General features: G+C 57.6%; 1 protein-coding gene across 3 annotated transcripts in view; it reads right to left on the bottom strand.

Moving 5' to 3' along the window:
- Window positions 1–13801, bottom strand: part of SMAD3 (SMAD family member 3) — a 110517-nt gene that overhangs the window by 11864 nt on the left and 84852 nt on the right. For 2 of the 3 annotated variants that reach the window (XM_021693740.1, XM_044917747.1), the window contains 4 exons: window positions 9167–9360; window positions 8862–8993; window positions 7313–7387; window positions 4496–4546 (listed from right to left, as the gene is read on the bottom strand). In XM_021693740.1, coding sequence (XP_021549415.1) covers window positions 4496–4546; window positions 7313–7387; window positions 8862–8993; window positions 9167–9360 — 452 coding nt within the window. Of the gene's footprint in view, window positions 1–4495; window positions 4547–7312; window positions 7388–7552; window positions 7562–7696; window positions 7718–8861; window positions 8994–9166; window positions 9361–13801 lie in introns of all 3 variants that reach the window. The other variant, XM_044917748.1, reaches the window with a different exon arrangement.

Genomic DNA, 13801 nt, shown 5'->3' with positions numbered 1-13801 from the left:
ATCCAACTGCAAGCACTCCCTGGTACCTCTTCTCCCTCGGTCAAGGCCCCTCCCCAAAGCAAGAACAACTTACCGGCAGAGCCAGCTCCTTATCCTTTTTCCACTTCCCTCCTCCTTCCCCTCCATTTGGCCCAATCCTTGACTTCAATGCTTAGGAAAGCCCAGGTGACTCATCTAGCTGCTCACACCCCTTTCCCCAAAAGGAAGACAGAGCTGCCGGGGCTCTCCCTCTGACAAGGGGCTGAGCTGGCAGGCAGTCACTCATCTGGGCCCCGCCCCAGAAGTGGCAGGAGCCCCAGTCCCTTGCCTGGAGGGGGAAGGAAATGAGGAGCGAGCCAGAGGTCCTCTGTTTTCTCTCTTCCCGCATAATTTCTTTGCAGGAAATAATCCGATGTCCTGAGATGTCCCCATCCTCCTCTGCCGTCATCTTGCCTTTTATTTGCCCTGCCCATACCACTGCCTGACCTCAGCCCCCACCTCTCCCTGCAAGTGCTCCGAGGGTGCCCCTGAACTCCCGGACGTCACCTCAAAGCCTCTCGTTCCACCTGCGCACTGGCCTCCCACCCCCTCTGGCTGCCGGGGCCCAGCCCTCCCCCCTTGACCCTTGGTCTCTTCCCCAACCTCCTCCTTCCCAGGGGGGCCCCCTCAGTCCCTCTCTGGACTTCTTTCCTTCTCCCTTCTCGAGCTGGGTTTCCCTCTCCCAATTCATCCACTCCCAGGACTTCAGCATTTCCAGGGTGTGATCCTACAGACGGTCGACAGGTTGTAAGAGCAAAGTGTTTCAGCGGCGCTCAGATCCGTAGGCCAAATGCTCAATCCCGTGGGCCTCCCTTCTACAGGACTGCTCCGAGGCCTTACCACGTGAGTGCCCTGGGTGCCCAGGGGGCTACGGCACAAGCTTTCCAAACTCAGGCGATGACAAAACCCTGTCTCCCTGACCCCACTTGGGGAAAGGCTGCCCACAGGCTAACGGCTTCCAGTTCGGCATGGCCGGCCCCGGTGTCCCTCCTGGACACAGTTAGGCATCGGCAACTCATTGCCACCTTCCCACCCGAGCCATCCCAGCTTCTGGACGTCCTACCTCACCATCTTCCCAGTTAAAGCTGGTCAATAAGCGCCTGCTGATTCAGGCCCGCGGCCCTCTCTCAATGCCCCTCCCAGCATCGCTCCAAAGCATTCATCTTGGTCTCCTGCAGTTTAACAGCTTTCTAAGGGTGGGTTTTTCTTTTGAAATTTGGGGGGGGCTGGGGTTTGGCCACCAGCCATTTCCCCTAGACTTCAACTTCTATATAGTGGCCAGGTTAATCTTTATGAAGCTGTCATCAGAGAACCAACCAAACACCCTTCCTCCGGTGACCTCATTCACAGGCAAGAAGGGAATCACAGAGTGTGGCATTCAGGGCTCTTGGCTCAGTGCCCCACAGCCTTGTCAGCCTCATCTGCCCCCTCATCCCAACCAACCACAACAGCGGCTGTCCTCTGAGCTCACCCTCCCTTCATGCCCTTCCCTCTACCTGCGGTGTCCTTCCCTCCTTCACCGCCTCCCAGTGTCCCACCTGTCCTTCTGGGGCCAGCTCACACCTGTCACCATGACTCTGAGGTCTTCCTGCCTGATCTGGCACTTTCCTCCTTGGCCTCTATAATTCCCCTTGACACCTAGCATAATGCCTCACGGCACGGGGTGGGGGGGGGGGGCGGGACACAGACCCCTCCCGCCACTCCCATCAGACCGTGAATGCCCACGTGGACCCCCAGCGTCAGTACATACTAGGAACACAGCAGAGCTGACTGACTGAATGAGTTCCATAGGGACACCGGCCAGCCTGGAGGCAGGTCCCCACTGGGATGCCACCATCGCCCCCTCTGGACCCTCTGGCTACTTCAAGTGCACCTACCTTGTGTTTTGTAATTACGTTTACTCCTGCCTTATTGATCCCCCACAAGCCATAGCATCTTGATGGCGGGGTCTGTGATTCCTCCTTGAACCCCCCCACCTGGACTGGCAGGAAGGTCCTGGGGCATCAACGAGGAAGGAAGAGACAACTTGGCGGGCAGGGCTCCCACCCAGGCTCTTCAACCCGAGAACGGCCCTCAACGACAGTAAGTGCCCTTTTAGAGTTTTGTTCCGAGGAGCTGGTGGTGACGGGGATGCTGGTCTACGTGACGCAGTAAGACAATGTCCTGCTGCAGACATAAGCACATGCTCTGGAACCCGAAGGCCTGAGTTCAAAGCTTCTCCATGTACTGATGGCCCTCCTTGGCAGGAGTGAGGTGACCAGCCTGCTCCTTGGCTTCCTAATTAGGAAGGTGAAAAATCATACCACCACCACCTTACGCAGCGGTTATGAACCCTGGGTTAACACACATGAAGCGCTCCGAACAGCACTAAGTTGTCAAGAAATGTTTGCCATCCTCATCACCATCGTCCATCCCCTTCCAGCGAGGATGCCAGGAGTCTGAGATCTTCTGGGTAGGGATGAAGCCAACAGTGTTGAAGGGGTGAAGGTGGAGGGGGGTGCAGGGGCCCCGCAAGCAGAGAGGAAACACTGATGTCTCACCGCGAGTCCCGCCCCTGACTCACCAGCTGACTCGTCCCCCCCATTCAGGTGTTCCCAGACACTGGCACCCACTCTCCGCCCCCCAGGCTCAGGAGCTATTCCTTCCTTTGGAGAAATGACCTAAGCATTCTCAGCCCTCAGACAAGGGGCCTGAGGAATGGGGCAGCAGGGAGGGAGAACTGAGACAATGGGACAGCCCTGCCCCAGGTCCAAGTTCAAAAACCATGCTGTTGTCCTGGTCCACACAATCTAGAAGGGAATTCCCAGCAAGCTGCCACCTGGGACAACTTTCATTCCGGGCCACTGCGTCAGGCAGCATGGCTTCCAAGGCAGGGGCCTGCCCCCGAGTCTGTGCACTCACTGGGCTGCCTTGGCCAAGGGGCGGGGGGAGTAAAACGGCCCCCAATGAAATTCAAACCAGCTAACCTTGAAAGCTGGAAACCCAGAGACGAGTTCACAGTCCTGGCCTTTCATTTCTCAAGTGTTAACACAGCTTCTAGCCTTCAGTGTTTGTTTTTAATAACTCAGTCGGTCCCTTCACATCAGGAATGTGACCTTCCCTCTGCAAAGCCCAACACCCACAGTGATATTATTTTACAAAGATGTTAGAACAGATTCACCCAAAGTCACATTTCACACTGCCCCCTTGTCAGCCTGTATGAAAGGGGTTTCAGGCATCTCCCGATGTTCTAAATGCTTTTCTTCACCTGATGCTATCAGTCAAGGACTGAAAAAGCCAGACCAACCTCCATCCCCTGATGCACGGAACTTGGATATTAACTCTTTCTCTTCCTGAGCCACAAATCAAACCCCAGCAGTCAAGGCCCAAATGGAAACCAAACTCACATTTTCCCAAAACCACCAGACCAACACATTTAAAAAAAAAAAAAAAAAATCCCCTCAATAAAAACAGAGTGGATGTTTCATTTGTCCTGAGCCCTTCAGCAGGCTCCACGCCGGAGCTGAGGGGCGCTCCTGGAGCCCAGAAGCCACAGAAATGATGGTCCAGTTGCTCCAACACATCACGAGACAAGGCAAGATGATAGAGGAGGCATCTAAACATGGAAATGCGTTTACAAAATAGCAAAAAGAATGAAAAAAAAAAAAAAGGACACTGTGATGGTCACTGGCCAGGCACAAATACACAGGCCTGATCCACAAGCATCAGAAGGACCATAACAAAACAAAACCAGCGCGGGAGGGTGGGGGGATGATGGGCAATTGCGCTTTTCCCCCTGATTTCCTTGTATCTTGCTGTGTCAAAGAAAAGGTACATGGGACGCCTGGGTGGCTAAGCCAGTTAAGGATCTGCCTTCGGCTCAGGTCATGATCCCAGGGTCCTGGGATCGAGTCCCACATCGGGCTCCCTGCTCCGCGGGAGGCCTGCTTTTCCCTCTCCCACTCCCCCTGCTTGTGCTCTCTTTCTCTCTCATTCTGTTTCTGACAAATTAAAATCTTTTAAAAACTAAGCTTTAAAAAAATTAATAAAATTAAAAAGTACGTAATTATAAGATGAAATACTCAGATAAAATCCAAAGTGTCTCTTGAAACCAGTCAACAGAAGTCAGGGGGCTGGAGTCCGCACTGCTGTCCGTGGCTTTGCATCAAACCACACACGGATGCTTGGCTGACCACAGCTTCTCGGCTCCTGAGCACAAGGTTTGGGGGATTTTCATTCACTCACGTCTGACTGCCACCCAGAGGAAATACAAACCCGGCACATGGTCATCTTTTTCCTGCCACCTCTGCTCTCAGGTTACCCTGTTCTGTGGGTGACCCCAAAATCACTGTAACCAGAAACCTGATGGGCTGAGCTCAGCTGATGGAGGGGGGGGGTGCAGGGAGAGCCTCCCTGTCAGGGCCCCCTCCCCACACCGGCCACCAGCCAAGGCTGCAGCTAGAGGGGGTGACAGTCCCATGGATGAGGAGCTACTTACCCAAATTATTGTGTGCTGGGGACATCGGATTCGGGGATAGGTTTGGAGAACCTGCGAGGTGAGACACAATCGTGAGAACTAATAGAACATTCTTGGCTTGGAGAGCCAAATTCCTGAACGCCTACATCAAGATGGGGCAGCTCAATGGAGCAGGAAGATAACCCTGGGGTGAGCCTCCAAGGCCCAGGAGGAGCCCTGACCCCGTGGTCCTTGCTCGACTTTCCATCCCTGGGTCTCCATCTTTACCTGTGGCACAAATGGATAATCGGATAACCTCAGAGGTCTCTCCCAGGACTTGATGGCGTGAGGGTCCTGACCAAGCCCACAGCACAGGGCACAGACCTCCCTGGCAGTTATGCCCCAGGAAAACGAGACAGGCAAGGAAGGCTCGCTCCCCAGTCTTGCTCAAAGGCCCCAGCAGCGAAGCTGCACCCTCCTGCCCATCCCAAATCTAGCCCCTTCCCCAGGTCTCAGGAAACTCAGCAAGCTGCCTCAGAAATCCCACAACTCTGCAACCAGACCGACATCTGACGTGAGGCATGACACTGCCCGTGGGAAAATGTCCAAACCTACCCAAAGCTTCCTGCCCTGCTACTTCTCTCCACCCCTCGCTCCCAGAAAAGAGAAAACCACCTGGCATCAGCCTTCAGAAATACCAAGCAGCGCCTCTCCACAGAGCAACTTGGCTCATCCCTCCGTCCCGCACCCAGAGGCCTGGCGGGTCAGTGACTCAGGAACAGCCCCCTAGGGGGCGCTCTCCCCTGACCCGCCAGTCCGCCGCACAGGTGCCCTGAGCTGTTAAGGGCGGTCTGTTCCTGCTCCCCAACTCAGCTGTAACCTCCTTGAGGGAGAGGGATGAGCCATGGGCTTCTCTTCCTCCTCCTGAACCCAATCCATCAGGAGATATGGAAGAGTCTTGGAAGAGGCAGAGCTTCCAAATTGGCCCCGGAGTCCAGGCATGCTCCCAACGTATCAGCTGTGGGGTTTTAGCAAAGTGGTTTAACCTCTTTGAGCCTTGATATCTTTCCCCCCTTTAGGTGTAAATGGGATAATACCCTCTACTGTGTGATTTGTAGACGCGAAGGCGGGTCCTGCGTCTACAAATGGCTACATGATGACCGGCACACAGCAGGCACTCAATAAATGCTCGTTTCCTGTTTTGTGGCAGCCCATCTGGGGTAGGCACATTAGGGGAGCCACAGGGCTGGACCCCAGCTAGGACACTATCACATCTCAGCTGCCAAGACAGCAACTCGATTGGTTTCCCAGTGGACAATTTTGAGTCAAGAACAGAGGAGAAGCAGGAGGCTTCTGGTGGGTGGGCTTGATCCACTGGCTGGGGGGTCCCTAAAGCCCAATGTCCACCTCTGACAGATCACTGACAGCCCCAACAGGGCCTCACAAACACGCTGATGGGGGGAGAGGAAGAAAGAAGAGGGGACAGAGAGAATGGGGGCAGAAAGGAGAGCGGGGAGGGAGCGAGAAACGAGAGCCGAGGGGGACAGGGGGCTGGCTGCTCATTCGGTACTCAGACCCTCTCCTTTGGTGTGTTTTCTTTGACAACAGTAATGGGTCCATGAACAGGAAGAACAGCAAGGAGGGGAGACAAAGGAGCGAGAAGCCAGGCAGCATCTGGGGAGATGCTGCTCGGCCGCCCTGTGTCCCGCACCGGCGTTCAGAGCTGCAGAGTTGCAGGCCTGCCCTGGCCACTTGGCATCGAACACAGGGAGGCCTTCGATGCATTCCAGCTGGGTTCGCGCCGTCCGCCCCTTGCAGGGGGGGGGGGGGGGGGGTGGGGGGGTGTGTGTGTGTGCTCACCCCCACGTGCCACGACGCCCAGGCTGGGTATCAAGCAGCTAGGTCTACAGTGAACGGGCAAGTCTCCTTCGGGCTTCTTGCAGGAACCGCACACCCTCTTCTGGGCTGTGTGCCAGGGTGGGTGGCTCTGCCTCATGCAGGGCGCCGTGTGGACCAGGCATGCCCGCTCTCATCGGGACGGAACATCTGCTCGGCTCCCTCCTCCTCCTCCTCCCCCCGGAACCACACAAAACGAATGCACATTCTATGTGGCAGCTGGGGTTCAATTCAAGCAGCCGCTGGTTTGGAGCCAATTTGGTCCCAAGACAAATGACGTGGGAACATCTGGAGATGGGGCTGGAGACGGGGCTGGAGACAACGGGGCTGGGTCCCTCATGGCAGGAATACATCGATCACGTTTGGTCACTACACACAAAGAGATGCTGCACGGCCTCCCCCGGCAAAGACCCTGCCTCCATGCAGGCTCTCCTGACCGGGCTCGGGGGATCAAGCCCACCCACCAGCCAACTGCCAGCAGCATCCCCCAGGGGGGACAGACCCTGCTTAAAGCCCGCGGGGGTTCCCGGCCACACCGGAAGCCCCGAATGAGGGTCTTCCTGCCTCTCCACACTCTCCAGCCACACCGTCCCCAGGAGGCACCGGGCTGTCCTGCCCACGAGCCCCATGCCTCTGCCTGGCATACCTTTTGCCTGCCCCGATGGCTTGGCCAACACCTACCCATCTCCAAGACTCAAGAGACACCTACACTGTGAGGCGCTTCTCCACCCCAACGCCTCCTCCCCAGGCAGCCCTCCCTTGTGCCCGATGGCATGGGGGGGGTGCGTCCTCCGTCAGGGCATATAACTGCCAGTTGTCTCCCTCCCCAACTGGGAGCAGCTCAGGCTCCTCCTCTATCCCCAGCGCCTGGCACAGCGCCGGGCACGTGGGGGCTGCTCTATAAATGGGATGGAGGGATGGATAGAGGGAAGGCAGGCGCTCAGTTAGGATTGAGCCTCTGACCTGCATCCATGCTGTGGTTCATCTGGTGGTCACTGGTCTCTCCATCTTCACTCAGGTAGCCAGGGGGTGGGGTTTCTGGGAATCAGAAGGCAGGCGGTTCATTAAACGGCCTCCACGGTTTGGCTCGGAGAGCCTGCTGCACGCATCACACGTCCACGCCAGCGTCAGGTGCTGGAGGAACTCTGGGCCGCAGAGCAATGGCACTGGCTCCCGGATCCAGTGGCCCCCCCGCCCTCCGACCCCCGGCTCCTCGGCTGGATGGCGACCACCTCTGTTCACGCGGCCCAGACTGACGTGCCCGTTCCTAGAGCCTCTGCCAGGCTAACTGCTCCTCACCCTGGAAGGTCAGGTGTAAGCCCACCCCCCTCCAAGGAGGCCGTGGACTTGCCTCACCCTTGCCCATCTCTGTCCTCCCAAGGGCAGCTCCTTCATGCTGCCCTTTGGCTCTGCTATCTACCCCTGCTCGGACACCTTGTTCCTTGTCGTCCCTTTAGGCGACGTCCTGGCTTCCGCAGGGGACTGCAAGTTCAATGACAGCAATAACTCTGATCTATTTCTCTGAATGACCCCAGACGGTGACTTAGCTCTCTAAGGTTTGCTCAGTGAACACAGTGACCTACCCCCAGGGACGAGCGCCACCTGTGAAGGGCCTGGAAAGGCTGGGTCCGTAAAGGGCGCTCTCCGAATGCTCTGCCCCTGCGCACAGGTCTGTGGTCAACCTCAAGCACGGGCGAATTCACTCAGGGTGAGAGGCTCATCCGGATCAGAGCACTCTCGGAAAGACAGGCAGCAGCATTCCTGCCACTGGACCAGCCCAAGTGCCGCCAAGCAGTTTTCCTGGACGCCCCACTGCTGGTGATTCACACATTATTTGCATGTAAATGAGGGGCTTCTAAAAGCATTTGCACTCTGACGGCTGAGCCCACTTTCTCCCCCTCCCCTGCAGGAAAAACTCCACGCGGGCCTCAGCTCCCACCCAGGCTGCAGCCCACCCCCCAACCAGGCTTGCTTACTTACTTAGGGGCTGGTTCTCTGCACTGGCTGCCCGGCCCTTGGCTCCCCCACGGCTCTGCAGGCCCCCAGACCGTCGGGGGATCCTGCCCAAACTCCAGCCTCGGCCGCGAGGGCGGTGAGAGAAACACAGCGCTGCAATTTCCGCTTCCAAAATAAATGACTGCACCGAGCCCGGGCGGAAGGGTCACGCCGCCGCTCCTCCGTGCCAAGAAAAGCATCATTAGTGAGCGGGGAGCCAAGGCCACGGGTCCTCTCCCAACGGGGGTGCGGTTCTGAGTCAGGGGCCCTCGGGCCAGCGCTGTGTGCGGAGGGGGGACAGGCCCGAGGGGGGCCAGGAGAGCCGCGGGGGGACCGGTGTCGGGGCCTCCCGGAGGCCTGCACGCCCGCCCCCCCCCCCCCCCCCCCCCCCCCCCCCCGCCCGTTTTCCCCCGGGCCCCCCCCCCCCGGGGGGGGGGGGGGGCGCGGGGGGGGGGGGGTGGGGGGGCCCCCCGGGGGGCCGCGCCCCCCCCCCCCCCCCCCCGCCCCCTGTGCCTACCTGGAATATTGCTCTGGGGCTCGATGCCCGCGGGGAAGTTAGTGTTCTCGGGGATGGAATGGCTGTAGTCGTCCAGCGGGGGGAACTCGGCCGGGATCTCTGTGTGGCGTGGGACCAGCACAGGAGGTAGAACTGTCCAGAAGAGCAGAGGCGGGTCAGTGTCAAGGCCGGGCTGGCACCCAAGCCCTCCAAGCACCGCCGGCACGCATGCAAGGCGGACCCCCCCACACACACACCCCCAGCCCCGGGAAGGGGAAGGAGAGGACGGGCAGGTAGCTGCGGAGCCCGGGACAGGCGGTGCCTACCTGGGGTCTCTACCCTCTGGTAGTGGTAGGGATTCACGCAGACCTCGTCCTTCTTCATGTTGAAGGCGAACTCACACAGCTCCATGGCCCGCAGCTCATGGTGGCTGTGTAGGTCGGGCCATCGCCACAGGCGGCAGTAGATGACATGGGGGAGCCCCTTGCGATGGGACACCTGCAGGCGGCCATCCAGGGACCTGTCCGGACGGGGGAGGGGTGGAGAGGAACAAGGCAGCGGATTTGGCTTGGGTTCTCCCCGAGACGGGCGAGCTTGCAGGCACAGCCTCAGCGAGCCCTCGCCCCACCCCTCGTTTCTCTGAGCCACACAGGGCCTGGGCATCAGAGAATCCTGTTAGGGCTGGCAGGGGTCCCAGGAGAGGATCACAGAGGCCCACCAAGGAAGGCCGAGGGCCTCCCCGGGCTGGCAGTGTAGACCCTGACTGCACCAGGCCCTGGGGTGAGTTCTCCAGCCCTCCGCCCTCCATATGAAGGGAATGGCACTTGACTCATGCTCTGAGCAGGCCCACGGGCAGAGGGGCTCAGGGCTGAGCAAGGAAATGAGTTCCTGGGGTATGTGCATGCGTGAGGACCACAGTGATGCTGTGAAGTGACAAAGCGCAGTCGCATCTATCCCCTCCCAACACTCAGCCCCTCCCCCCATGAGAAAAAGGAAGAACCTCTCTCCCTTTTTGTTGGTATTTGTGACAAGGCAGGGAGGGAAAGAGGGCAATTGAAGGGCTTGTAAATGGTAAGAGCCTACAGTGCCAACCTCGTAGGAATCCCTTTCAGGCGGAGGGTGGCACCCAGGTATCACCATCCACAGCGCGCCCCTAGCTAGAGCCAGGGCCTGAGGGCTGATGCCGGAGCTGAGTAGGAACAGAGCTTCCAACTCTACACCAGGCTGAGTTCTGCAACTGTCCCCAGCCTGGCTGGACCAAACACCACAGCCAAGGACAGGGCCCTGTCCCTGGGCAAACAATGTCTTCTGTGGTGACCTGGCGCCCCCACCTCTCAGGCCAGGCCAAAGTGTGGTCCCTGACCAGCAGCACGGGGCCACGGAAGTTTGTTAAAAAGGAAGAGTCTCCGAGGCTTCCCCAACCTACTAAATCAGAATCTTCCTCTTTATAAACCCCCCAGGTGATGTGCACGACAAGAAAGGCAGAGGGGTGGTACTGAACCTGACCCCTGGGAGCTCAGGAGTGGCAGGCGTACTCTCAGCCAAGAGTAAGACAGGGAGATGGGAGGCTTATGAAGACGACGTCCAGTGTCAGACAGGTGAGGAGATCCTGTGCACACAGTTCTTTATTTAACAAATCTTTTATGAGCTCCTACTCTATGTGGCACAAGGGACACAGTGGGGAGGGAAGAGATGTCATAGTCAAACAGACCAAGAGTGGTCCCTGCTCCCATGGAGCTTCCAGTCCAACGGACAAGACCAATATTAATAAAATCATCATCACAAACTATGCAAGTATTCTGAAGGAAAAGTGCAGGGAGCCACGTGACCCCGGGGACCTTGCTTTACTGAAGGGCTGGACAGGGTGCAGCTGAGGTGGTGTTGGTTGGCCTGAGAGTCTAAAGGACAAGTAAGAACTAACCAGGCAAAGGCGCATGGGAGGAGGGCATTCCACATAGGGAGAAGATCATGTGCAAAGGCCCCGTGAATGGTGGAAAATATGGTAAGGAAGAAGAACAGAAGGAAGGCCAGAGTGACTGGGGAGGAGAGAGGGAGAAAACTGGGTATGAGATGAGGGAGGGGAGCAGGCAGGGCTGACTCTGCAGGGCCTTGGGAGCCATGATAAAAGGTTCTGCCTTTTTCCTAAAAGCCATAGGGAATCCCTGAGACGTTCAGCTGAGTGTGTGCGCATGTGTGCGTGCGTGAGACGGCCCCCGTGAGAATCTCGGCAGCCCGGCCAAGACCGGGGACCGTGGGGGTGGACAGCGAGCGGAGGTGCACACGAACACGGAGGTACACAAGGGCAGGACGACTCTCCCTACAAGAAGGCCCAGGTTAGGATCCCACCGGTCAGTGGGTGCCACTTTTCCCTTAATAGCTGGGTGGGGCCAGTGGAGAAGCATTTGCAAGCTCTCCCTCCCCTCAGCCCCCACCCAGGAGGGCACCCATCCGCCTGAACAAACAGAACTGATGGGCCCTCTGTGTGGGAGGGCCTAGCCAGATGCAGCCAGAAGCACCAACAGAAGAGAAAGAAACAGAAATCCAATCAAACTCTCTAAGGCCCTGGCCTGAGAATGGGGAAGGGACAAAGGTCAGAGCAAGACTTAGTTACAGGGATTGACAGGGAGCTGCTGACGAAGGGCCTCTCAAAGGATGTAATTACTTCCCTCCCGTGGGGCCCCGAACCAAGGAACCCCTCCAGCCAAAAACCAGTAATTACCAGGCAGGGCAAGAGAGGACAGCCTGGGACTCGCCCTCCCCACCTCCCCACCCCCCCGCCCCAGGCAGAGGAGGAGGACTACAGGATATGGAGTCATTCGGCCTGGGGTCAACAAGGGGTTCTCCTCTCCCAGCTGGGAGACCCTGGGCAAGTCATGAGGTCTCTGGGACCCTCAGCTCCTTCATCTGGAAAATGCAAACATCTCCCGCCCCGCCCCCCCCCCCCCCCCCCCCCCCAGCTCAGTGCCCACTGGAAGCGCTTTGTGAAGCACCACCCAGCGAGCGTTTTTACTCCACATGACAGCAGTCCTGGGTCAATGGGGTCAGTTATGGGGCTGAGGAGGAGAGAAAGGGAGGTGGGAAGGCATGAGTGGGGACAGGATTACTCAGCTGCTCCCATTCTCTTGCAAAGCCACCCAGTGCCTGCAGATGAGGACCGCAGCCACAGTCACTCTTCAGTGTTTGAAGAAAGCCACAGCTGAGAGCCAGCTGGACACTGTGGTGGCCTCTTTAGGGGGAGGCCCTGGAGAAAGGCTCAGGTGGGCAATGAGGGAGGGCTGGGGCCATGGAGGGGGCCCCTCACCACCCCCCCAGCTGGCTGATCGAAGGGGGTGACCTTCTTGTTTTAAAAATAACAATAATGGAGGGCAAGAGTGGGGGTGGTGGAGCACAACACAAGGGAAGGGTCTCAGTTTCCACGGGGCAGACGACCCAAGAGAGTGAGTACAAGGCCGAGCTCCTGACAACTCTGTACCGGGCTGGAGCCTTTAGGAAGGGAAGGGGGGAGGGGACAGGATGCTCTGGGCGCTCCTGATGAGGAGGGACCCTCACACACCGCCCCAACATTGGAAACCCCCAGAACCAGGACACTCGAGCCGGACCTCACTCCACAGAGATCGGAGTGGACCCAGGACCTCACACCTGCTCAGACACCTGCGAGGGGGTAAAGGACATGGAGTGGGCAGATGTGGGACGGCCATGCAGACGTGCAGCTCTGACACGATACAGGTGACGGGGCCAAGGTCTGCGCGTGGGGTGGGCTGTGATGGGTCACTACGGGTTTCTGCAGGTGAGGGATGGGAAGTGACATCGAGGTGGCAGAGGAGGACAGGTGTATTGCATCTGTAGGTTAAGAACTTCAGTTTGCCAATTCCTCATCCATTCCTTTCTGCATTTCATGGGCTGTGTCCTCTCGAGGATAAAGTGCTTGGCTGTCTCCCCGAAGAATTATGGCACAGAAGGTTCCAGGCAGAGAGGATGGTAGGGGGAGAAAGGAGGAAAGAGAGTAAAGGGGAGGGGATATGGGAGTGGGTAGAAGAAGGTAGTAGAGGGAAGAAAGAGAGGAGAAAGGGAGGGGTGAGGAACAGATGAAGGCGGAGGGAGAGGAGGAGGGAGGGAAAGAAATGTCCTTCCATCAAATACAACAAACTGAAAGGATGCGTCTATCTCTGTCCTGCCCAAGATAACAAGTAGGAGAAGTGCGCAAACATGGAAAGGTGGCCAGATGGTAACAGACTTCAGAGTGGACTGAGCAGAAACCAAACCACCTATCAAAGGAAGCCAACAAAAGTGATTCCATCTGTGCCTCAGAACCTGGGAAAGACTCAGGAATTGGAGCCACCATGCACTTCTCAAGATGAGACCGAAAATTGGAGGATGGGTTGAAAGTCTATGGAAGAGACAGTCAGATCAGCTTTCCTCCCTGAGCCCCTCAAACAGGACCTCCCCCGTCCTGAGACAGGTCTGCTCTCTGCAGAAAATGAGCCGGAGAGCAGGGCTCTGGATGGGACCACGAGGGCACAGCTAGGGTCAGGCGAGGGCTGGAAACAGGATGTCGTGAACCATCTCTTGCTCACTCAGTACCCAGGACAGTGACAGGCAGGCACGTGCCCCCCACCCCCACCCACTGGAGAAATTAAACAGCCCAGCCCATAAGACACGCAGTACTGACATTTGGGGAACCCCCAGCAAAAGGGCCCTGTTCCTGCCAGCTCACCCTGCAGGGAGGCTCACCTGCCAATGCCAAACACAGAGCATTCAATCTGCTTTTTACGGCTTCACTTGTAAATATGAATGCACAGCCAGAATCCTCAGCCATTTAAAGAAAGCCTCTAGCGGAAGGCACAGGGACAGAAATAAGTGGGGGAGAAAAAGGAAGTCTCAGGCAATGCAAGGAGCAGAGAAACTTTCAAAGAAAATGAAACAAACTACTCTCAGGGAGACAAGATATTGCAATCCTAAAA

Source organism: Neomonachus schauinslandi, chromosome 9, assembly GCF_002201575.2.
Source record: "Neomonachus schauinslandi chromosome 9, ASM220157v2, whole genome shotgun sequence".
Lineage (NCBI taxonomy): Eukaryota > Metazoa > Chordata > Mammalia > Carnivora > Phocidae > Neomonachus > Neomonachus schauinslandi.
This window is presented reverse-complemented; position numbering and strand designations above follow the sequence as displayed.